This window comes from Netta rufina, assembly GCF_964035555.1.
Source record: "Netta rufina genome assembly, chromosome: 5".
Lineage (NCBI taxonomy): Eukaryota > Metazoa > Chordata > Aves > Anseriformes > Anatidae > Netta > Netta rufina.
Window position 1 is genome coordinate 30,478,855 of NC_140128.1, and position 26,339 is coordinate 30,505,193.

The 26,339-nt window shown below is 44.1% G+C and overlaps 1 protein-coding gene across 2 annotated transcripts; it reads right to left on the minus strand.

The window, feature by feature from the left end:
* Positions 1-383: 383 nt before the first annotated feature.
* ZFYVE1 (zinc finger FYVE-type containing 1) lies at positions 384-24,459 on the minus strand. Of its 2 annotated transcripts, none has more exons than XM_084287547.1 (12): positions 24,207-24,459; positions 23,076-23,935; positions 13,204-13,708; positions 11,104-11,318; positions 8,858-8,964; positions 7,790-7,898; positions 7,125-7,222; positions 6,891-7,008; positions 6,363-6,533; positions 5,122-5,302; positions 4,488-4,601; positions 384-1,669 (listed from the first exon to the last, which is right to left on the minus strand). In XM_084287547.1, exons 2-12 carry the CDS (start codon positions 23,571-23,573, stop codon positions 1,503-1,505), a joined length of 2,283 nt encoding a protein of 760 aa, XP_084143673.1. In that variant the 5' UTR covers positions 23,574-23,935; positions 24,207-24,459; the 3' UTR covers positions 384-1,502. The 2 variants fall into 2 exon arrangements, with proteins under 2 accessions (XP_084143673.1, XP_084143672.1); XM_084287546.1 differs by lacking the exon at positions 384-1,669 and adding an exon at positions 1,679-3,408.
* Positions 24,460-26,339: the final 1,880 nt, after the last annotated feature.

The following is a 26,339-nucleotide window of genomic DNA, read 5'->3' on the forward strand; positions in this document are numbered from 1 at the left end:
AGAGGTGCAGATGCTTGATCTACCAATGATCAGTCTGACATCATTTTTCTGGCAATAGATTTACATCAAACTGTCTCGCTCACTAACTCAGAACACACTTATATCATGCCACATCTCAGACCAAGTGAAATCGTTATCTTCCCAAGACAGTGCGCTCGTTTTAACTACAGATATATTAACACTGCAGTGAACTCCAGTTGATCCAAATGACATACTGCCACCTTGACTGACAGGAATTTATTGGTATGTCATTAATTTGTCTTCAGTTAGATGCACAATGACCTTCTAGAAATTTCTTGGAAAACAGCCCCCCACCAGCAACCCCACCCTTGGTAAACAAACAAAGCCATTTTTCCAGCATTAGAATTTCTTTCCTCAGTTGCATCTTGCTAAACCTAGCAGTCTTCACATCTCGCACAGAAGTTGCATTAAAGTGTCAGATCTGTCTCATAACACTGTGCTGGCATTATGAAACACTCAGTCTGGGCTTCTGCAGAGCTCCAGAAAGGAGCTGTTACATGCAGACACATTTTGCAAAGACTCACTCTGGTTAGATGCTACCAATACCTCTGCAAGTAAAGCCTCTCTCCTAAGAGCTCAGGAATAAAACTGTCACAGGTTTCTACTGCTGCTATTAATCTTTGTCTTCAGGCTCGGTCCCACTCTGAACACAAGATGTTGCCCTGTTAATTGCTTTAGTGAATTCCTCCCCCGGATTTCTATTTCCTTTATTTAAGTTTCCTGTGCTTTCTATTCAAAGACATTGTTTAGAGCCTTTTTTTCCCAGATAAAATCCTGATAACCTTAACAGGTCGACATCAGGCAGCACTGCGCTCTGCAAAACCGTGCAGCTATCCCTCTTAACTAATCCATTCAATACCCATATTCTATGCTTAGTGTACTCACAGCACCCAATACAAGCAGAATAAGGAAAAGCTCTTGTCTACAGAAAATGGCAGTGAATTTAAGCCTCAGAGATAATTTTTTCCCTCATTCTGGGAAACAAAGAACCCACATAATCCTCTCAACATTGTCTGGAAAAAGTAACACCAAGCCTGCTGCAGGTTAAGCACAAAATAAGATTTTGTTTTATCGAGCAACAGCATAAAAGAATCAGCTCCAGGATAATCAATCAAGAGTGGACTCTGCACACCAACAGGCTGCTAAATTACTAAGGTAGCATATACACTAAAAATGTTTAGACAATATTTTCACTTAGACTTGTTTGTAAATATGTCTGTGACAAGGAAAAAGTCAGACAAGGTGCTTAAACAGATGCCAAAGATTTTATACAAGGAATGTCATGGCTGTCTTCTTTGTGCATTAACATGGTAGTAAAGCCTCATGCATTAACAGCACACAGGGCACAGCCTACAAACCAAGAACACGTTGCTCACCTGTTAAAAAAATAAAAAGACTTTGAAGCACAGAATTATGCTGGATGTGCAGAACGTCTTTTCAGAGAAAATTTCTACCTGCTGATGCCCACCCTTGGGCAACTGTCAGTTTATGGCAGACTTTGCGTATAAAAACATGAGACAGTCCCCAGCAAGCTCGGCCAGAACAGAAGGTATCCTGGAATGTCTTCCAAGTCTACTTCCGTGTGCAGGCTGGATGTAGTTGTGAAGGGGCAATCGCTTTGTGTGGTCTTTCAGAAACCAAGTGAGATCTACATGATACAAGGAAAAAGTCGGTACACTTGCTCAGAAGATAAAGTCTTTTATAGTAGTTAATTTAATAATACAGTCCTAAAACAGGGTCTTGGGCACTCATCTACACAAGAGCACATTTAATAAGCTGGGGAAAAAAATACCACAGTTCCAGGACATTGCATCAAACTCCAAGAGGAGACAAGCCTCCTGTTGTGGAAGAATTCTTGTCTATGTACGCCAACAAGGGAGAATTTTAGGCAGTTCAATCCACAATGGTCTCTTCTTACAACTGGAACCACAAGTCCACAGTACAAGGCAGTATTAGTTAGGTTAAGTGGTGGTTTTGATAATAAAAAAAAAAAAAATAAATCAATGAATTCAATGCAGTCCTTTAATAAAAGGATGAAGTCCAGTGAATGCCAGTTGCTAGGAGCAAAGAAGAAAGGTTCCCATTTTCCAGGTGGATTTGAAAGTTCTTATTATTAGAAAAGAAAAAAAAAAGATACGTCATATCTGTGCAGTTTCTACGCAACCATGTCTGAGAACACAGAGGCTCCATACACTCAGGGATCACTTAAAAAGTGGGAGAAAAGAAAAGTCATCACAACCCAAGCAACTCAAACTTATCCCAGAATTGCCTACATAACTTGTCCTCTTGTTCTGCTCTGGACAAAACTTTTAATTGCAACAAGCTGGCAAAGGAAGCTGAAAAAAACCTGAGTACATGAGAACATTGCCAGGGAGATGAAGACCCTGTTGTTACCTTTTGATCTGGTATTGAACTTGAAATGGCAAACTCGGAATGCTTTGCCTTGTGCCATGATTTGCTTTACCTTTAAAAACTCTACTGGTCTCTCCCAGGGGGTTATTTCAACTTAATACCTCTTGCACTGCAAGACCACTGTTCATATGACAGTTCAAACAAACTTGCTAAAGAATCTGAGTTTAAGCTTCCACGGCCAGAAGTACGGCACCTCCAGATGTAGGGCTGCTCGAATTCCCAGGTGTAATTCGTATAACCAACACTGGAGAGGCCTGTGGTTTCCTGGCAGCACAGAGTCCAAACCTTCCTCACAGGACATCATGATCAGCGAGACATTCCAAAAGAAGAATTAGAAGGCCATAATTCTGATCCAACATAGCAAAGAACAACACTATCCATCATTTGAACTAGGAATACTCAATGCTTCACTAGCCACCTGCATTCTTAATATACTGAATTATACATAGATATATATATAGATATATATATGTACTTAAATTGGAATAAAATACACTGGATTTTGGTTCACTCATTTACAAGGGAGTTCCCTCCCTTCTCCAGTTAATTTGAAATTAAAACCTAAAGGCTGAACTTAAGCTCATTCCCAGCGTTCCAAGATGGATATAACATGAGAGGAGGCCAGAAACTGGAAACATGCACTCTGGCTGCAACAGGTTAAGAGGTGAAAGGGAGACCAGATATTTTCATTTGTAACCCTGAGAACATAAGGAATTGCAAAGATTTGGAGAAGAGCCTGGGGTTAAAGGTCACCAGGCTTTTTATTGCAGTTAAAGCAAACTCGGACTGGGTGATCCCATCCACGAGAAGGAACCGCTCTGCGGTCATGTGAGCACTCGTCACAGAATCCCTGGCCACAGGCCCGACAGTGGTGTTTGGAGAGCTTGATGCTGAATTCCTTCCGGCAGTTGTGGCAGTGCAGGATTTCATGGTCTGGCACCCAGTATGCAGGTCGGGCAGCATCTTTTACCAGACCTATGGGGGAAGTGATGGGGCAGGGGGAGAAAGATGAAGAAAATTTGTGAAAACGAGCATGTCAAGAACGTCTACATTCCTTCAAAGTTCCTCCAAAGGTGGAAGGCCTCACACGCAGCAAGCTGTAACACTGCCATGGAGGGGAAGACAACCTTCTGACAATACTTCAGCGTAACAGACAGACAGAATGGATGAAATGGGTAATGGCTTTCTCCCGCATTCTGCCTCTCTTCAAAGGAACAGATTGTTTTTCCTTACACTGTGGCATCTTCTCTTACTCATACTCTTCCAGAAGGTGAGTATGATGAGACAGTTGCTCTTTGCTACCTTCAGTTTCAGCTGTGGCCAAGAAAACAGTCACCAAACCACATATTCAGAAACACTGAACTGAGGAAGAAATTTATTCTTCCTTCCATTGAGTTGTGCAACAAACAGCCCACAGAGGTGATGGTGGGACACACTGCAGGCAAAGCAACAAAACAACAATCTGAGCAATGAGGAGTTCAGCTCCAACAACAGAAGATTCAGATGCAAAGCGTTTGCTGACATACCTGAACTGCTACCCAGCACATGAAAGAGCAGCAACCTTTCCCTGTACTAATCTCACCATGAAAGATAACATTACTGATCATTTTCCATCAAAACCAACTTGGACAGCTTCAAATTCTCAGCTCTTCCTTGCAGAAGTACCAAGTGCCAGCAGTCTCCACGAACATACACAAATGCACTCAGCATCTCTGGGAGAAAACCAAGCCTGACAAAATGCTTTCTAATCGGCCAGTCCTTAGGGAAGTTCAGCTGGTAGGTCACTGAGGTGATGCATCAGGGCAGCATGAACCACTTGCAGTTTGGTGCACACAAGTTTGAGGAACAGGTAGAAAATATGGAGTGCAAAAATAGCATGCTGAAAATCAAGAGGAAACATCAGCTGCGGGGGGCTCTACAACTCTCAACCAATGGTAGCATCATAGTGGAGTTGACAGTCTCGTCATACAACCTCTTGAAGTTCAGTCAGAAGTTTTGCCCTGTGAAATCAAAAATACCTCTAGACAAATCCATCAAAAGAGAGCACAGCTCACCTAAGGGAATGTCCATGGCTGTCACCACTGCTCCAAGAGTGTTCTGTACGGCTTCCCCCACCTTCCTGGCAATAAGCGTCCCCCCTTCTTCGTCTGAAGGCAGCTCAGCCACATCTGCATGACACAAGAGTTAAGGACTCAGCACCTATTTCCAGTACAATTTCTGCCAAATTTATTCTTTTGCATCAGCAAAAACCCAAAAGCAGCAAACCCAAAAGACAGATTGGGACCTCTCCTCAGCCTCTATCTCCCACATCCCCAGTCTTCAATTGCAGGGTTTTCACTTCATTTCAGAAATAAAGGACAAAACAGAGGTTGCTGCAACAGCAGTATCCCTGCTCTGATGCCAGCTCCACACCACCAACAGGCGTTGGGAAAAGAAAGTAGAGACCCAATTAGAAAATAATCCTATCGGGGAGTCAGATATCTGCTAGCTCATTGCAATCTTCCTGACAAAAAATATCGAGCTCTTGAGCTTCACTAGCAAAAAAAAAAAAGAAAAAAAACAAAAAACACCTCAAACACCTCTAAACCAAAGCCCAACTTGATCATTGCTGTCTACACCCACGAGCCAAGGACAAAGACTCCAGACTACTACCCAGAAATAATTCTGTCACAGTCAACTCGAAATTACCTAACTGGATGCCCCTGTTTTCATAGCAGTTGTCACACACGCGCACTGGTGCTGGTCCCCAGCCTCGCTCAGGCACAGGACGGGTCTTGGAAGAACAGCCATCACAGAAGCCCTCTCCACAGGCCCGGCAGTGATGTTTAGTGTCATTATCTTTAAAAGGCGTGTTGCACTTATTACAACTCTGATCAGGACAACATAGAAAGAAAAACTGTTAGCTTAATCTTCCTTAATGGTCTCATAGCAGAAAAACAGAGCAGAATTCCAGGCTGGCATCACTCAGACGGAGATTGTGAAAACTACAGTTACACCTGAGACTAGGGTGATACCACCCCCATACCTTCACCCCAAGGAAGTGACTCAGGTAGGTGTGTATATATATTCATCCCTGGAAGTCTTCAAAAGACGTTTAGATGTAGAGCTTAGGGATATGGTTTAGTGGGGACTGCTAGCGTTAGGTCAGAGGTTGGTCTCTTCCAACCTAGAAATTCTGTGATTCTGTGATTCTGTATATAACTATATATATTCTATATATATAACTATATATAACTATATAGTTATATATATATATATAACTATATATATTCTATATATATAACTATATATATAACTATATATATTCTGTATATAACTATACACAAACACAGGGGTTAAGCCAATAGATTGCTGTGATCCCTTCAGTCCCAATCACCAATAATTACAGCCACATCATGCAGGACTGAATGGTGGGTATTTGGTCTTGGTGGGGTTTAAGATTTCAGAAGGCTGCTTTCCCTGAAGAGGTATCTGTTTCCGCCAAGACATACGGAATTCCTTTCTAGTTCAACTGTTGGGTCCAGATTTTGGCATCTGGTATGAAACCAGAGTTAAATCTCTGCACCTATAAAAATACTACTATCAACCACAGAAACCAAACTTAAGATGCAGATTCGTTGCTTCTAAGAGCAAGTTCATGCAAGCCAGGATTTTCAGTGGTGATACTGCAGGGAAAAGAGGTAACAAGAAGTAGGGAGGGAACAGTCTATTTGGCAGGGCTGGGCAGAGTCTGTTCATTCTTATTCTAAGTCAAGAATGGGAAAAGCTGAAAAACATTCAGTTCTGTCAAAATTGTAGGAGAAGGGCTTGCTGCAATAAAACAAGCATTTAAAATCTGCAAAATCCTACATTACTTAAAGGGTGAGGCAAGATTTTTAGCTATGCAAAGCTTTTCTCTACAGTACGGAAGTACAGTAGCTGCTATTTACCAGGATCTGAGAGTTGGGTCTCCAGTAAGCTGGGGCGATCTGGTCCGTCAACCAGGAGGTCACAGCTTTTGTGGGTCCCAGGCTAAGTTCAGATACTGATTGTGCCATGAAATTCATGCCATCCAACAAACGCTGGGCTGCATTGTTGTTGTCTTTCAGAAATCCATCGGTCTGAAACAAATTTCATTCATTTGAGAATAAAAACAGGAAAATCTGATTTTTCAAAAGCAGATTGCTCTGCGACCCTACTGCTCCTTGTTAAACTGCTAAATTTCACCAGCCCTACTTTGAAACATAGGGGTAGCTTTCAGTGATGTAATATTTACACAGAGATTTCATGAAATGGTTGAATTGCCGGTTTAAAAAAGCCAAAAGATGACCAAAAGCCCTTGCAAAAGTTCTTTTAAACAGCAGACAGGGGACCTGCTCGAATCATAGTCAACCCATTTTCTCCATCAGTGTCTCGATTAATTGACACGCTTGTGTGGATGCGCACATACACAAGGACTATCCAGCAACCAGACTTACCCCTGGCCAGACATGCTCAATTTCTGTCCTCACCACAGTGTTCACAGGATCCTGGTTGCCAAACCAGTACTGTCGGCTGCGGTACACCACTCCACAGTTGGGGCACTCAATCACATATCTGCAAGAGAGGATTAAAGGAAGACAGCTCGCCTCAGCGAGATGTTGGAAGTCCAGAACACTAGGTGGAGTAGAAGCAATAGAGAGCAGAACAAAGGTCGTAGCTGCAGTACTCACCCTGACCAAGCATATTTGGCAAGGCCCAGCCAAGGGGAGTCAGTGGAAGCAGAGGTTTTTGGCACCACGCTGACCTCCATCCCTCGTTCGTAACAGGCCTGTATTATAATAACAGAAAGGATCAATTAAAAACACATTCTTCAGAATCCCAGGCTCCAGGTCTCGCAGCTGTTTGGTGACATAAAGCATGCAATTGGCATACAGTGGTCTCCACAGCAAAAAGCCACTCAACAAAACCAAATAAAGAAACCACTACCAATAATTACATCTGGTAAATATTTCTACCATACTGAATACCATGACAGGGGCTGAAAATGTTCCTGTCTCCTGCATACACTCCATAGAAAAATCAGCTAACATCAAGCAATAGGCACAGGCAATTACAGAGAGTAACTGCATCCAGCATGTAGAAAGTCAACATCAGCCAAGTTTAGAGCAGCTGAGCTCACAATTTAGCCAGCGACACACAGCACATAGTGGAGAGGACATCTCCAATCAAAAAATATAAGTTCAACAGGGATTAATTTTTCTTGCAAAGGCCAGAGCACCTCTCCCATTTGACAAAAAGCAACAAAACAGGCACATGCCTGTGATGTTCCTCATTCATTGGGCCATCCTTTCCTTTCTTCATTCTTCAGATCTTGTCCTTGTGTGTCTCTACTCACCTTACAAGTATAGACTCTGTTATCATACTGGTGAGAGTATCTGCATCGACTTTTGGATTCATGCGGGACTCCTTCCTTCGCATGATTCATGCTCTTCTTACAGCCACACCTGAGTATGCAAAAGCAAGCCGTGAGCTGGTACTGTTAGATATGGGACAGATGTCACTAAGAGTTCATTTATATTACTATCTTGCCTTTGTGTAGGCGTTCTAACCCCAACAACTGTACATAAAGCAATGATGTCACCTATTACTCAAAGGCAGGCTCTTTGCAAAGAGTCGTAGCAGCTGTTTCATAGCACAAAGCAGCACTACAAAACAACTCAGCGTAGGAAGTGATCACTGTAGCCAATTTAAATTTCACAGAAAATTTTAAGTAGGACTAACTGAGCTTGGAAATTTGCCAGATCAGCGTTAACAGTGCAGCCGGTACAAGAAGCTGGTAGGAATTTTCTAACGAACACGAAAGAGTGTGAACATAGCACTACAGCGTATTTGGGAGAGAACGTTTGCAGAAGCATAATCAGCCCTAGCATCCTGCTGTTGGAGTACTTTACAGACTCAGAGCACTTGCAGGCTCAATCTCTGTGCTCTTCCCACAGAGCTACAAACCAAGCTCTAATCAAACCTGGGGGTACGCTTGGAATTAGCCACAGGGCACAGTCCAGGCCCATAACGTGTGCTTTAGCATTGTTCATGTAATAAAAACAGCAGGTAGATATCATCATACAAGGCTTCAGGGGATTTCCTTAGACATTCCCTTCTTCTACCTCTGTCTGCAATTCTCAGCCAAGTTATTCATGAGCCATCCAGGGAAAGGATATGGGCAAAACAGATTCACAGCAGTACACAAAAATAGAGTAGGCAAAGGCCACGTATCTAGCTGGGACATGACAATAACAGCCATCCAATTCCACATAGGAGTCTAATTTCAAAAAAACTCTGCCTGGAAGCACTACCTGATGATAGATGCCAGGTGTCAAGACATCACAAAAACTTTGTTTTACTGCTGTAGACCAGAACAGCACTAACTTCGAGAAGGATGAGGGTACATTTCTCATCCACTTACCCACAACTGAGGCACACAGAGGAACATGTGAAATATTCATCTGGAAAGAAAGAGCTGTGAGCCATCTGGTCATCAGGGATCTCCCCACTAAACCGGTCACTTAGAGCCTGGGAAACAGAAAAGTATCAATGAACTGAGAGCAACGCAGACATTTTATGAAAGCTTTTCCAAGCAAAAGCATGGGCTCCTCTTCTGGAACCAGAGGCAGAAAGAGGGCGCACAGCTAACAAATGGTGTCTTGCAAACCTGGAAACCAAGACAAAGATTAGAAGTTAAGCAAGACAGACTATCTTGCACTTGTACAGAAATGACCTGAATGTTTGTAAGATACTTTTCTCCTCTCCTCCTGCCCCTACCTTGAATTTTACAGCAGAAATGGGTGGTTGAATCTCTTTAGGCAACCTGTGCTTGGTCACCCTCACACAGAAAAGGTGAGGTTTCCTAATGTTCAGATGAAACCCTGTGTTTCAGTTCGTGTCCATTGCCTCCTTAGCTAAGAGGGGGTTGTATTCTGGAAGCCTCTAGGAGTTGAAGAGCCATTTCACACAGTACACAAGGACACATTCTTTGCCCATCATTCAGGAAGCGCTGCCGAGTGTTCCTCTGGCTGTGTGAACGATTGTTCTTCTCTAGGCTGGTGAAACTTCAAGCCTGAGACAAAGGGTTTTGTTCCCTTTCCTGGGAGCATCCATTCTTAGATAAATCCAACCCTTAACCCCGGCACACTTTTTCAGTTCTTCTGGGTGTTATGGTAAAAACAAGTAGATTGGTAACCACTGAAACAAAGCACTTTTTTTTTTTGATGGAGATCTTTGAAGGCATGAAGTCTATCTGAATCTCTTCCTGCAGTTGAATGAACTATAATTACTACCTTTCTGGCTACTCTTCCCTTTTCCCTTCCAGGATAGGCAGGGGGAAGAAACATCTCTGCTGTCTGACAGCGATTGACAGTGCGTATGCACACACATACAGATCTCTCTCACCACAGCTTCTCTCAGCTAAGACCTCTACAAACAAATCTGATTTCACAGAGCTTCAAGGAAATTATCTTTAAGGTATCTTTCAAGCTTGACTGATACTGGCCAATGGATTCAGAAGCCACAAGGGATAGACAAAGATGCCTAGCAAGCCTTAAGTCCCCAGCAAGAGAAGCTAAAACGTTAGTTTGCATTCAGTAGTGATCTGAACACAGCAACCACCCTACTGGATGTGAGCTGACATAGAGTGATAGCTGTATCTGAAACTTCCCTACTTGATTACTGTGGTAAATGTATGGAAATTAAACCTGAATTAACCACTCCAGCTGTTTCTTCCATGCTGCCTGTCTGCTCCCAGAGCAAGGAACGGTGTACCCACTACCCCGACACTTTCTTCTGGGCTTCAGTTACCCCAAATACAGAGCAGCTGGAGTCCTCTGTTCCAGTGGCTGTGACCAACATCAGGAAAGACTGCTAGCACTGCCACCTTCTGCAAATACGCCCCTGCTTCCCGCTCCCATGGTGAGGCAGATGTTCTTCCAGGCCAATGAAAACATGCTGCTAATCAGGTAGTGGTAAGCAATGTGTAGAAACTCAGAGGATGGACTGCAATTTTTTAAGACCTGAAAATCCCTCTGACATTCTGGCGAGGTAATCTTTAAAAAAAAATAAAATACAAATCACCAGCTGCTCTCTCCACCAATTCCTTTTCATCAGCCTTCTGATCTGATGCTGCACCTCTGAAATGATACATCCTTTGGCTTGGTCCCATCTGGTTCCCTAGCTACCAACACATCTTTCCTCCTTTTCACCACATAGCCCTTTGGCTACACTATGCTCAGTGCCAGGTTTGCCAACCATTAACTCCCTCCAAGTCTTTTGCAGTCCCTCCCCTTGTACTGAGGGGCCTCCTGTTTGTAAATCCCTCATCAAGTGCTCACCACTCACAGCATTAGTTACATTTTCTTCCCCAGTCAGTTTCTTCCCAACTCACTTTTTTTTTTTTTTAAATCTGTTTTGCTCTTCAACTTTTCTAGACCTTGCAATCTGTTTTTTTTTGGTCTGCTTTTTTAAAAGTAAAAATTATCCAAGCTACCTAGTTGTTACACAAAATCATTGTCTTTGCCCAAACTTGCTTGATTTCCATATATCTGCAATTCTGTGTCACTGGTTCACTTGCTCCAGCTTAACTAGCCAGACTGACAGTTACTAGCAACAGCGATACAAATACAGATTGTACCGAACTGATCTCCAAACCAGAGGACTTACCTTGAGTGCTTTGTAGATAACCCCAGGCTGTCTAGGTGACCGAGTTGTATTGTTCTCCAGCTGCTGCTCCACAGCTCGCCGAAGTCCAGAGAAATCTGTTGGAGGATTGTATGTCCTTGTTCCCTTGTAGTGAATTGAGCTGAAAGCCTCAGGAAAACAGCTTAGCTTCCGAAAGCGATCCTGAATGAGCTTCTCAGGAACCTCTGAAGGATGATCTGTATGTAAGAGTATCAGGAAGTATATAAACAACTGATGTTTTAAAATAATATTTAAATTGCACACTGCTTTCATATGCCACTCTGTGCTAGTTTTCTTAATTCTTCTAATACATCTGAAATGCAGCTATCATATTTCACAAGCCAGGAAAGAAAAACTTCTTCCAAAACCAATCTGTGTTTTTTTGATATGTAGATTTAGATCCTAACACCAAGCTTTGTAGAGACTGCAAATCCACAGGTAAAGCTGGAAACATCTAGGTTTGGAAATACAAAGACAATTTATAACGTAAGGCAACTCCACGTCAACACGCTAGCTAGCTCCTCTCACCAGACCAGAACTTGATATAGTTACTCCTAGCACCTGATAAGTGGAGGACACAAACCTTACATGGGCTGTTTATTCTGCACGCCAGCTCTGTAGCAAGGAAGACCAAGTCTATCAGCCCCTTGTACAAAGTGAAGCACTTCAACTGGCCACATACATTTCAGAATTTCATGCACATTTTAGAATAACACAGGCCTCTCTTTTTCCCTGCCCTGAAACTACACAAATACACTCTCACCTCGCCATTACCTCCTAAGATGGGTGATGGCAACCTGATGCAAATCCACGTGCTAAAAGGTTTCTTTGCTATTCATACTATGATCAGGAGGGATCATAAAACAGATTTTTTTACGACCCTGACTTTGAACGCAGGTGCCAGTATCATTGTGGGTCACAGTCTGACTTGCTGAAATAGCAAATTTCAACAGCTACAGAAAACTCCCCTTTGTGATCAGCAAATTGCTATGGAAGAAAAGGAACTGCCATGGCAGGTAAGTTGAAAGTAATTAAGAAGGCACTCTAATAATCAGCATAAACAATGCCACATTCTACTAGCTCAAGATCTCACCCATGAGGAAGGCAAGAATGAAAATATGGGCCAGCAGGGTGCTACTGTGGCATTACACAGAGGGCAGGACTGAGCCTTATGCATTGTAGTCCGTTCATTAGGGCTTTTGCTCATCAAAGAATCAGACAGAATGAAGGAAGGTTTCACCATGCCTTTTGAAGCATGGAAAAAACAGGGCCAGGAAAGACATTTACATCCTGTATAGTCAAAAACAAAATTTGCCTTGACTTCCATAGGACAGTGCATTTCACTCAGACGTGCAAATAAACCACACAATTTAAATACGCATAATCCAGTACGACGTGAGCCAACTTAAAAGCATTGGTGAAGAACACTGAAAGCGATGGGAATAATACTGTGCCAGGCCTGCTGCTTTGTTTGCTTCAAACGTGGCTGCAGAGAAAAGCAGCATCAGCCCTGTGCCACCAGTCTCAGTCCCAACCTCACACCCACCTCAGAACAATCTTGGTCCACAGAAATTAGAAGAGTTGGTTCAGGGTACTGTGAGTACTGATGTTCATCAATTTCACTGTTCTTGCTCTTCCTATTTCCTACATATATTCTGTTTCTGGTTTTTGTTTGTTTTGCTTTGCTTCTCGCCTCCTCCCCCCTCTTTCTTTTGCAACAGGACTCTCTATACCCCTGCCAAAATCCCAGGGTGTCTCAGTTTTCACCTTCGTCTGCCATATCATCCATACTCCTGATCCTGTGCAGTGACCCTCCCTGTGGCTGGCACAACTCCCATGGTGACCACTCAGTGCCACCGCTCAGCTGGCTAAGAGGATCATTCCAGCTGACCTAGAGGAGTCAGACCACCATCAGGGAACGCTCTGCTCCTTCCACAGCCTGGCTCACAGACTGGGACAAGCACGAGCAAAACTCAAACCACATCTTTTACACAATAGCAAGGAGCACTGAACATTCAGCGCAGCCTGATAACCTGCAGACAGCAGTTACACAGCAGTGAGCAGTTTTTACTGCCTACTTACCAGAGCCCAGTAGCTTGGTGTACACAGTCTCGTGGAAGATGATGACACCTGGACCCAACGTTGACAGAGGAACATCTAGGCCGCATCGAGCTGTCGTAGCTTTTAGTTCCTTAGTGAAATGTTTTAAATAAGCCTCCGAGGCATCACCAAGGAATTTGAAGAGATCGTTGTGGAGCCTGTCAGCACGGGTACGGTAGATGACGAGGTCAGAGATGGCCAGGACCTTCAGCAGCAGCCGTGTTCTCTGGCTGAGGTTCACAGTGGCCCCCAGGAGGCCCTCTGTGTCGATCACCACCACTTTGCGCACAGGGTCGTACGCTGCCCAGACTCCAACTGTGCAGGACTCTTGTGCTGGAGATGTCTTGAAGACTTCCCGGCCATAGAAGAAAGTGTGGTTAAGGGTGTGAGACTTGCCATCCCCCGTGTTCCCAAAGATGGACACCACCTTTAGATGCTGGTCAGGACTGCAGTCCAGTTTCTTGATAAATTCTTCCTCATTCCTTACCTTGAGGAAAAGGAAAAAACATAATATTATTAACAATGCAATTGGAGTAGACAACTCAGAACACAGCTGGCTTTAGGAGTCATAAGATTAATGAGAGCAATAACTTCCTGTTCAAAAACTTCATACAAAATCTGAAGCACCAAGAAGTCCAAAGCAAAATATTAGAAAGCAGCTTTGTAACACATACACATCAATGGGATGCAGGCTGGTCCATCACGTAGCCATTCTGGAAGTGATGCCTCACTGCGATTATCTGTCCAGTGAAACCTCTTCTATAATGTTAACCAATTCCCAGAAGCAATCCCTTTTAGAGAAGAGAGCAAAACCTTTCTCCTATGTCTGCCAAAACAGCTACTTGCAGCGTGGCAGACACTCTCAGTAGCACCAGTCTCCCTGGCAAGTCTCTGAACTCAAGCGCAAAACAGGTGAGTGCTTTTGTCACCTTGACTTCATCATGCACAGAGTCTGAGCACCGGTGACTGAAGAAGGTCAAACTGCCTTTGACAGAAGTGCCACAACAACCTCAATGATTCATTTCATAATTTACTGAATCGTGCTTTCATTTAAAGAACATAAAACACAACACACACAACAACAAAAACTCCTCTTTCCAAAAACAAACATACAGCCAAAAGACAGTAGACAGACCTCAGCAGATCACCTTTCTTTGGCTTCACATAGATTAAGTGACAAGCACCGTGCTATTTAGGGTAGAAAACAGGGCATTTTCTGTTTGGATCAGAGAGCAACAGGGAACAGATACCAAGCAGTGCAACAGGGTAGGGCTCTGCACGAGGGCTTATCTTGCTTTCCTTGCAGAATGCAGCCTTGGCTATCAAAGGTTTCATGCTTCTGGTTACAGTTGCTTATCACTTGGTGTTCTGTCTCCCAACGAGTTTTTACCCCACACATGATGTGACAGAGAAAAATAGGACAGACACTTCTTGAGAGTAATTCAATCCACTCCCTCCACCGTGATCCCCTCGTTGCAGAATCCCTGCAGCCAAAAGGAAGGGGGCTTCCTTCCCCTCTTGGTGGCTAGAGGCAGCTTGGCTATTCGCCCCCTGCTCCTCAGAGAGCACTGCTGGCAGGTCTCAGGATACAAGATCCAGAGAGGCGACGGGGTAGCAAATGATTTCTTCGAACAAGTTTATTCTTAGATCAGTAAATTAGTTTAAGGCTCATCCAGTCTCACTCGCCCTCGTCATATCTAGCAGCAGCCTCCAGACTTGGAAGGGAAATAAACAGCCAGCACACCGGGCTGAAAGAAAGGCTGGGACTGCAGGGCTGCAGCACCTACTCGCTGGCTCAAAGCATTCAAGGCAGCCTCACAATGCAGAGAAAAACAGGAAATACAGAAATCAGAATGCTTTCAACAGAATCGTTTGTGGGAGACCATCAAGACACTCTCAAGACCTATGTGCACAAGAAAGGGTCTGCCTTTCTGGTGGCTGTGATTAGCAGTTTGTTGTCAGGAAGGTGGTTCAGATGACAGACTCAGTCTCATTTAGCACCTCTGGAGATGAAAGCAAGTTCTTGGTTCATGGGATAGCTGCTAAAAGCAGCCACTGATTACATAATGTTGCACATATGTAAACACAAAGGAATATGATTTTTTCTCCAGATTTTTTTCTTTATTCTACTGCCTCTCAAACTTCTTACCATAAGGGCAGCAGCAGATTCTTTGCCAGAGTAAGTGCCTGATCAGACCCACTCACTCCAGTTATTCACTCTCTTGACAGTGCAAGGAAGTATCAAACAGTTGCTCAAGTGTAGGCAGGGCAGCGAATAACTAAGGTCATTTAAGCAGCACTGGTTGATATTCTGGTATCACTTTGAGACAGCATCTGCAAGGGGTTGAGTTGGTATTGGCATAAGATACAAATGACAGTAGGGAACACAGGGATAAGGGTAGCTCTGCAGTGCATTCCCCCCAGTGAGAAAAAGGAGTCAGATCATACAAATTCCACTGAAATTGTCCCAGGCTGAGCTTCCCAGGTTGACAAACCTTCCTTTTGTTGAGGATGCTGGTATCTCATGAGGTCCTTGCTCTTGTGCATTTATCTTCAATTACTGCTGAGCACAGGGATGACACACAAAGAACCATCCACAACAACCCCTCTATCAGTGACCAAATAAACTTCAACCAACCAAGTTTATTTAAGACATTTAAAGACAATTAAAGACAGGCTGGGAGTGTGCTGAAGCGAAGCTGGAGCATGCTGAAGCACTAAACCATTCGGGGTTCATGTCCTGCTTCTTCCCCCCGTCTCTACAGCAGTTTGTTTGGTACCACCTTCTGCTGTACACGCCAAGGATTCACATTTTGCCATGTACACTCCTGTGCTGCCCAAGAGCTCCACATCTGACATGAACTGCAAAGAGTAGATATGAAACTTTCCTTAAATCATGCAGCAGTGATGATTAAGACTGAAAACTTTGTACATCTTCCCTAAGAGACATCTCTCTCCAGCTCCTCGTTTATTTGCCTGAAGTATTTTGTCATTTCTAGTATCAGAGACTCATTGACACTTGTGTTATGGATCTTAGAAAAAGACTTCCTTCTAGAAAGAATAATTTTTCTCCATCGCAGGTTAGAATCCTGCCTCGATTCATTTTCCAGTTTCAGCTACGTTTCTGTTAGCAGTGGTCATGCACCCTCCATACAGTCAGTCACACCACCTGAGTTGAACTGAACTGGAGGTGGAGGCTTTCAGCAGGAAGAACTAAAAGCTTCACAGATGGAGTCCTCTCTGAAGAGGACACAAAAACCTCATACCACACAGCTCTGGAATGCATGTGGATGTCCAGCCTCCTCATCACTCTTACTCTGAAATGTATCACTCCTAACAGAACAAGTTACCTAGATCCAAGCCATAATAAAAGTAGAATTGTTTAGGAAAAGTCTGGAAACGAGAACTGATAAAAATGACATTCCTGCCTATGAATTTCTTGGAAACAACGTTATTCAAACAATAACATTTAAAGCTTAGAAACAAAACCCATAAAATAGAAAGGAGTTTCCAATGAGCTGTACTCATACAACTTTAACTTTGCCTCCAGGCAAAACAAACACATTAAGTGAATCAGACATTTTTTAACCACAGTTTTCTTCTTTTAAGACCATCCACGAAGCCTTGAAGGCTGGCTAGCATTCATGGAAGCGGTGCACAAAGCTAGAGCTGTGCCATGATGACACAACAGCTGAAAACAAAAACACAGAGTGCGTGGCATAGGATCCCTCAGTGCTTTCATTTGTTAGTGTTACACCGTCACTGTGAGTTATGGTGGTACTTTTGTTGGTGTATTTTGAAATCTTACTCTTTGCTTAAGCTAATTTTAACAGAGTGTTTTTAATAACAAAAATACATTTTCTGCAATCAAGAAATAAATATATCATTATATTAATCATTAAACATATGAGTCACTAGACTTGTCTGACAACCAGAACACCACAGTATCTGATGTTTTGTATCACAATGTACACAGCCATAACTCCAAGGGAAGGCAAAGGAGCACAGCTGGCTTATCCCAGAAACTCAGGTGTGATAGGCTATTAAAAAAGCTGCTGGAAACAACCCACTTTTGCTCCAGGAGAAACCTTTGCTGATATTCCCAAATGCTTCTTGCTACCAAGTGAGAAAAAGGACTGGATGGCTCCCTGTAGGGAAGGAAAACTCCTATGAAACCCGTCACATCAGTAGAGGCACAAGAAGTGCCTTAGACTATCTCAATTCAAACCCTGTTTCCAGTACGATCCTAGACTAATTCAGGCTGGAAGAGGTCCCTGCAGCAAAGGGCAGGGGCTCCCCACAGGTGAAGCCCGCGTCTATCATTTAGAAAACTCTTTCCTGAAAGAGACAAAGAGATAAGAGTTAAATCCTGTTTATCAACCCTAGCTAGGGGGATAGACCCTATGTCAAAGGCTATAGGGCAGAATACCCTGAGAGGGGTGGAACACAACACAGGTGGATGGGAGGTAATCTACTGTGAGCCCTTCCTAACCCAAGAGACAATACTGACTGAAGTATTTTTATTAGCAGATAATCCACCCTTGGAGATGACAACCAAGCTCAATGAAATTGCTGAAGACTAAACACCTCCCTAACTTATTCGCTAGCTGAAGAATTTTCCCCTCTTCCTTTTTCAAGATCTCAAAACTAACAGAGACTTCAAGGTAAAAACAAGTATACTTGTCCTGCTACTTTATTCTGAGGACAGAAAAACAGTGCACTGAATTGTAGGAGAGGGAACTGCAAAATTGGTAACAGAGTAGGGTGGGAAGAATACTCAAAACTAGCTAAGTAGTAAGAAAAAATAGTCCTGGAGTATGAGGCAGCAAAGTACTTTGGCAAGAAAACCTCTCTGAAGCACAAAAAGGAGGAAAACTCATCAATAGCACAGCAACAGGAATCAAGGGCAGAAATTACAAACTCTGATCCAACAGACCACACTGACCTAAAAAAACCTTGGATGTTTCAGCATTTCTTCTTCCTCCTTTATACCCATAGAAAATATATCAGCTGCAACTCTTCAGGCTACAGGGATACAGAATAAAATCCCAAGAAATTCACAGGAGGCAGTAAAAAAAAAAAAAAAAAGGCACAAAACAAAAACATTCTCCCAACAGCAAGTCAAGCAAGAGTGTCACAGAAACTAATAGTCTGTTAGACAAATGCTTTTTTTTTTTTTTAAACTACAGAGGCAAGTAATGAAATTTAAGAGATTGTGATCTTCTCTTAGAAGACATACATTAGCTAGCATTGACCCACAAGAAATATTTAATTAGAAAAAGCATTCCTAGTGACTCTCCCTTCTCTCATCCCTAGACTTGGGCCAAGCTCAAGTCAGCAGGTAATAAAGAGAAAACCACAGCACTTTCATCAGGCTTACAGAAATGACAAAAGCAAAGCAGCTACCAGTCCTGAAGAGTTACCATTCTGTGCATAGAAATTTTAAAAAGAGGTGACAGAGGAGGACATGCAGGCTGTTACACTGTTAGAGGCTGCTTATTGCATCAAGTGTTCTGCGTTTCAATAAAGGCAGTGGGTCATTTTCAGCCATCCTGGCTGACTGCAGAGCAGAATATAGATCCTGCTCAGTACTGGCTGAGGGGAACAACTAATAATCCTTCAAGTGTCTAACCCTGCTCACCTTATTTTCTTCCTGCCTCCATGATAAGACAGGCTACAAAGTCAGTTTGTTTTTATTTTTCTTTGAAACACAAAGAACGGATAATTTCTTGTGACAGGGATTGTTTCTGGTCAAATATCAGTGAACTCAAAGACAGCCTTGTAACTATCAAGCATTTTCCCCGTCTGCTGGGGTAAATGAAAGACTTCCTCCCCTTGCATAGATTCTGTGTGTAAGTCCTCAACTACAGCTTTGGACAAAGCGTTATCATGGAAACCACTGATGCCACTAAAGCGGAGTTCTGATCCTGTGAAACCCTCAACATCTGGTCCCCAAGATAACAATATCAAATTGTGATGCCTCGTTAAGCATTTCTCCCCTGCCTCAGAAGTAACAGCAAATAGAGGTCACCGCACAGCTGATGGGTAACTCTCCACTCTGCTGCAAAGGTTGTGTAACAACCAAGCAAAGATGGCTGCTGCTTCACCAACTGAATAAACATTAAGTACATCAAAATGCAAAGGCAGACACAGATCAGTGGAAAAATTCAAGAGAGTATCAGGACCCGAACCAACTATCCCAACCCTTGTCGTGTGTTCATTGGTGTGTTTTTCTTAACAGGTCCAGGAGTAAAGGAGAGTTTTAATGAGACCAATGAACTGTTCTCTAAGTTCCTATGAGAAGCGCCTCACACATGCAAGGGGAAGCACTGGTGATAGCACAACGGTGCTGCTTTGGAAATTCAGCAGGTTTGAGGTAGGAAAGGAAAGGTGACACCTTCTCAGAACAAGATCAGGAGATTCAGCTGGAGGATTTACATACATAAGAAAAGAAGACACAGTGCTGGGTTTTGGCCTACCATGGCAAAGAAGAGATGTGGAAGACTAACAACAGCAGTGACAAGACCAGAGAAATTGGCTGAGGAAATAATCCCTGCAACATCACCCTGAGTAGAGATAAGCAAGTAAGACCGAATATATCAAAACCAATTAACAAACAAATGCTGCTGTTATCAAGAACAATTTGAAGTTTCAGCTTCAGATAGGTGATAGACAAGGCAAAAAGTTTAATATTGTGCAAAGAAAAAACGTAAAACTGTAACACAGCCTGAGAAAAGGGACATAGAACGGGGTCTAAACTGCAAGTGATGTCAGTTTGTAAAACACCAGCAAGATGTTTTATTTTTTTCAGTCCTGGAGGAAGTGAAGGAAAAAAAAAAACTGTGGAGTAGGTCTGGATGGCTGGGGACTAAGTCACAAGACGCCACGCTGTGTGGCGGGTGAGACAGCAGCAGTTGGACCTCCCTGAGGAACCACCTCTCTCTCTGCTTCTTCCACAGCCTCGCAGTGAGCTTGGATCTTACCTTTAGCAGCATTTTTTTTTTTTTTTTTTACTGAGATAACGTCTTTCTGAGGTGTTCAGATAAAGTGCTGCGATGAGGAAGTCACAGAGAAGCCTGCATTTCACAGGGATGAGCTTAAGCTACTGTCAGTTCTCTACAAACAACTGCTGTACAACTGGTGGCTTAAGATGGGACCTTTCCCAACTCTAAGCAAATCTGACACAAGCCTAAGAAGTCCTCAGCTTTTTCAGCTTATGGCTATGTCTGCAAAGGGCAAAAAGCTCCAAGCTAGCTCTGAGCAGGCCAGCGCATCTGTGCAACATGGCACAAGGACAATTAGGAAGATCTCAGAATTATCACAGCTCTAACAGTGCAGTGCTGAGCCCAAGCTAAGAATCAACACCTCTCAGCTCAACTAGTTTGCTGAGGCCCAGCTCCTTATGGATGAAGCTACACTGCTTCTGGATTTGAAGCCAGCTGCTGTTGCTTACACACCATAAATATCCTCAAGCTTCAGAACCACCAGCTCCTGGAAGCCAAAGGGAATGATGAGATGAGACACAACCACCTGAGCCGAGCAACTCCAATTTCCACAGCATAACAAAAAAAAAAAAAAGTCTTTGTCCCATATTCCCATCTTATTGTCATATACTTACGAACATCTGACCCACTGCCAGGTCAGATGTTAGTAAGCCTGTATACATTAGCAAGCATCTTGATCCATCCCATTTGTTCAGGAGCATAACCTGTTCTGCCCAATTTTGTAGGACTAGCATTTAACGTTGGTAGGGCCAAATGTGCTGCTGAGAGCAAATCAGCAGTTTTCTCTCTGCTTTCCTAACCAAGATAACAATCTTCAAGTTCCAAAGGTCAAAAATCAGACGCCTGAGGACAGCTGCACTCTCTAACTCTGATCAAGCCTTCTCCTGGCTGCTCAAGCTTCGAAAACCACACACTCTCAAACCCTGAATCTTCACATTTCAGGTTATTACTGCTTTGGTATTTTTTTTGGACAATTAGTTGGTTTAAATAAGGAACTAAAGATTTCTTCTTAAGTAATCAGAAATCATCTTGCTAATGATGAGCACAGAAGACTTAAAATCTTTCTTATACCTGCATTGTCTGTTCGGTATTATCAAGGGCAAAAGATGCTACAGAACATGTCTTGAGAGCTCATGATCTGACAACGCTCTCTAAATAAAGGTTCTCGTGCTCACTAGCAGAAATATCACCATAATAGCAAGAACTCAAAGTTTCAGCTGCCAGAACATCCTGTAATTGAAAACTCTCAGACTGCTCTGAGACTGGCTGTGAGTTGTCAGGCAAGCAGTCAGCTATGAGGAAGAGAAAATCACTTGAGATGGAGGAGCTCTTGACTCAAGATCCCAGTAAGAGGAAAGATCATTTTCAGAGAGCTTTTCCAACCGTGTTCAGATCAAATTGTTATGATCTGATAAAGGACCATTGCAGTCCCAATAAGGAAGCTGGCTTTATAGCCCATGATATTGAAATAGTAATGCACTTGCTCGCAAGAGGCAGCCAAAAGTCTGCCCCAGCAAGGCTTACAGATTCTGGAGTATAAAAATAACTTAAAACAGTACAAACACACCCAGGCACAGCTTGTGAGGAACTTTCTAGGACAGCCATGTTCTGAAACACTTCAGAGCTTGCTCTAGTGGCCAGGTGAAGATTACTGAAGAGCCTGCATCTTACAGCAATAGCTGCATCTGCCGTGCATTATATGGCAACACGTGCTGAGGGGAAGCATACAAATTTAGGACTGCTACCACACCTGAAACTGTGATGATAGTTCACAGTCACTATCATCCTTTCTCCCCTTTTGCCTCCGTACACATCTTTTTACCATCAGCAGCATGAATATGTCAAATTAGGGCAACCAGATACTGAGCCATCAGGTGACTACATGTTTTCTTTCAGTATCCCCTGAGTAAGGCTAAACATGAAAGCTGCAAACTGGAAGCCCAAAGATGAAACCAAGTTTTTAGTTGGATAACTAATCTGCCTCGTGACTTTCACATGTTGCTGCTTTTGTATGCACAGAATATTTTTACATTTGTAAAGTGCTTATGCTTACCAAATATAAAGGCCAACAGAAAAGTTAAATAAATGCACATACTGCATGCTAGGCTCTAAAACCAAGTCTCCTGAGAGACTGTTCTCCTGAGAGACTGCCAACGAATATTTAAATCATTACTACCAGCAAACCTGTCCCAAATTGATGGCCAATCTCCCCCTCTTTGTGTAAAAGGCTGACATGGAACAGTATCTGTGACTAGCAACACTGCTTAACCACGGTGTCTGTAGGACCTGAATGGCATACAGTTGTGATTCCTCACAAAACCCTTATTTATACTTTATCCTGTTCCTAAAAATCATATGGATTTACTGGTGGTGAAGGAGGGTATCAGGGGGCTTCAGTTTTCCCATTAGTACTGCTTGGTACAGTGCCCACTCCCGGTCATACGGTAGGAGATTGGCAGCCAGCACTCCCATTGCAGGATACCTCCTGCAATCCTCTCGGTTCAGTTTTGTTCAGGAATGATCAGCATCCCGTATACCAAGCTCTTATCTTAGTTGTGCGTGTCTCAGTACAGTCCATTCCTTCACCAGCTTCACTTACCAAGCCACTGAAAGTAGGCTCTTACCACACAAAAGGTCTTAGTGAACTTGCCCTTTGAGGAACTGGAGAGCAAGGCCAGCCTTAGGCTCTGTGTCTTTTTTGCCCAAGATACTCATTTAGGGCCAGGAACCCCTGTTCTCAATTTGTTGCTCTCAGTTACACTTCAAGAATCAACCATGCATCCCAGTAACACGTTACACTAAGGCAGAACTGAAGATCTCACCTGTCAAACAGGCCACAGCAGCTCTTACCTGAATCTCCTCAGTCTCATCCACCAAGAGGAAACTCACAACTTTCTCTGTCATCTTCCTTCTCTTGGTCTCCTCATCCATCCCCTCCTCCTCTTCCTGCTCTTGGGCTTTGCCAGCATGGTACACGGTGACAGGGTGCTTCCTCCTGTTCCCCCCAGCATGTGTTCTCTTCTGGCACTCCACGCAGAGGTTGATTTTACACACCTGGCACCTCACCGCCGCTATCTGTCTCGACCCCGTCATGCTGGCGTGCATTATATTCCCATTGGCACCTTTGCAGGAGTCACAGTAAGGGACATGGCCAGGTTTTATACGGGTCCGTTCGTGGTTCCGTAACCTTTCTGGCTGATGCAGCTCTTCCTCGCAGCGCTGGCACTGTAGGCTCCTGCACTCGTCACACTCAAAGATTGCTTCATCTGTCCCACTGCAAACATAGCTTTCCTGGCACAGGAGTGTCGTGTTTTGGCCTTTCTCTGCAGTTTGTGTGTGGGCGCTCATCTTCAGATTTCTTTAAAGCAGCGTTTTTCCCCTCTGCTTGTGCTTTACTAATGATACGTGTAAAAGTTGGCTGCAAATTTAGTATTTTTCACAGGAGAAAGAAACACAACAGGAGCTCTGTCCGTACTTAAATTTAAATAATTAATAGATGTCTCTGTAAAGTTTACAGGCTGACAGCACCTTGCTTGCCACAGGTGAAGTTTTCCTTCTGTCTCATAAGCTTAAGCGATGTGGCTGGTTCTGCTTATCGTTATACCCGAATGCCAGCATCCATTCCTCCTCCGCTCAGCCATGCGCTGTGCCTTCGGTGGTGAGAAGCAACCAGCCTGGCGTACCTCAGCAGCTCAGGGTGCGTTGTTTTCCTAAAGCGGGGCACAGACAGAGACAGTCGGTACCGCAGCAGGCGGAGAGGCACCACAAACACAGACACACACACACACACACACGGACACACAAACACACACACTCACGGGATTGTGTCAATACTAGAAAATTCTCCGCTCGCACTCCGCGGCCAGGCTCCTCCCTCGGTGCCCGCGGTGTTTACACGCGGGGCGCTCCCTCAGGGGCTCCCCCGGGTGAAGCCGGCCCCGTCCCCGTCCCCCCGTTTCCCCCCCGTCCCCCCGCACCCACCTCAGCGGCGCAACAAAGGCGGCCCCGGGCCCGGCTCCGCGCCCAGGCCGGCGGCCGCCCCCTCCCTGCCGCCGGCACCGGTGACTCAGGGCTCGGGGCCCGGCCGCTGCTGCTCCCTCGGCCCCGCTCCGCCCCGCCTGTGCGGCCGGCTGAGCCCGTTTCTCCTCCCGCAGGGCCCGACCGGGCCGGGCCGGGGCCGCTCCGCCGCCCGCTGCCGCCGCCGCCGGCCGGGCCCAGCTGTGCGCCCCGGGGGTATTTGCTGACCGCGGAGCCGGGAAGGCGGCGGCGGCGGCGGGCGGGGCCGGGGGAACGCCGGGAGTTGTAGTCCGCGGTGGGGGGGGGGGGGGGTGCGCGGTGCGCTACCTCGCCGCGGGGCCCGCTGGGAGATGGAGTCCGTGGGGACCGACATCTTGGGGGCGGCTTGGGGGGGGGGGGTTCAGCGCCTTTTTCTGTCTGAAAAATAAAACTAATAAATAAAATGTAAATAGATATTTCTGTTTTCTTTGCCTTATTTTCGTTCTTCACCCCCAGCTGGTGGCTCTCCTAGGCAGCAGGAGTCCCAGCAGGGTGGAAATAGCGCCCAGCAGGTGTGTGAGGGATAAAACCCAAGCGAAGCTCTTGCATCCCTGCCATTTCTCTCAGAGCGAAGCTCTCGTCCTTCTACTTCTTGAAGAGCCACCGAGGGGACATTTCCAGGCCTTGGAGGCCCATCATCCATCAGGGTGCCATCCTTTCCTGGGCCTGGCACTCTCTGAGAGGAAGGCCCAGCAAGGAGTGCCACTGTTCGTTACAATCCTCATCACCCCCTTTTATTTATTTCTTATGGTAGTTACAGCCAACGTGTGAGCCACCACCACTTATTTTAGTGGAAAGAGACCACAGACCCAAAATTGAGGTGCATGACTGCCAAAAAATGGCATACAGGCAGTGAGAAACCGGAGCTGTGGAAATGGCTGGTGGAGGCTGTGCAGGGCGTCGGAGCAAGAGGTCCCGCAGTGAGGCAGTAACCTCAGCCAGCCGCGGCCCTGTGAGGTTTTGGCTTGGGATACAGGCTGGAAAGGGCAGGGTGCTACATGGAGGGCTAAGTCATCTTTCAATGGCTGCGTATTTAAGGAAGGTATATGATTTAGGCGACATGCAAAAGTATTTTTGTAGTAATACAGCCAGTGCGCCAACAATTTCTCTTTCTCTTTTAAAAACATTTTTGGCTGGCTGGTTGGATCAGGTGCTAGTGGCTGTCTCACTGGGGGACGATGTGCTGTTTCACTTCAATGGGTTTACGCATCCACAGACACAGAAAGGCAACTAGGAAGTGCTTTGATATTTTGTTCCCTGGTTTGGTAGTCTACCAATAACTTCAAGAAGGAGGCAAATTACTTAACTGAATATCTGTGAGATAGCAGTGATAATGAATTTACATTTGTAAGGTGAAGTACCCTCATTTCAAAAAACTAAGTCAGCAGGTCCAACTACCACAAAAAAAAAAAAAAAAAAAAAAAAAAAAAAGGCATTCCTTAAGTTTCTAGCACTAGGAATAAACAAGGTCCTGTCAGAAAACAAGTATATTGCTGAAGTACTTTTATTCTAAGTATTTTTGCATAGCTAGGCATATATATGGTTTATCTGTTTCTCTTCTATGCAGTTAAGTGATGTGAATGACTCAAGATTGGCATGGTGGCCGTCTTCCCTATTCCCTATCACACTGTTACAAAGATGTATTTTTATTCAGTACTTTGCAGATAAGAGTAAGCAAAAAGATTAAATAAACTGATGTCTGGAAGAATAAACTGTTGTGAGCCAAATGTCTTCAGAGTAAAAAATTTCTAGATAGTGCATATAATCAATACAGAAGAAGTAGAAACTTTTAAATCTCACAGTGCTATTCATAGGGAGCCAAGGAATCAAATCAATGAGAGTTTGGCTTCTAAGGGATCTTCCTCAAAGTGTCTATATTGAGACTGGTAATGTGAGAGATGGAGAGATTAAGTCCCACGAGGAAGAGAAGACAAAATGTAGTGAATAGTTTGGTAGTATTAAGGAAAGTACATTTGAAGACATTTACAATACTACGAAAAGTAAGAAGTTATATACGAAGTCACTTTGCACAACATTTTTAACAGTCTTTTAATGTCT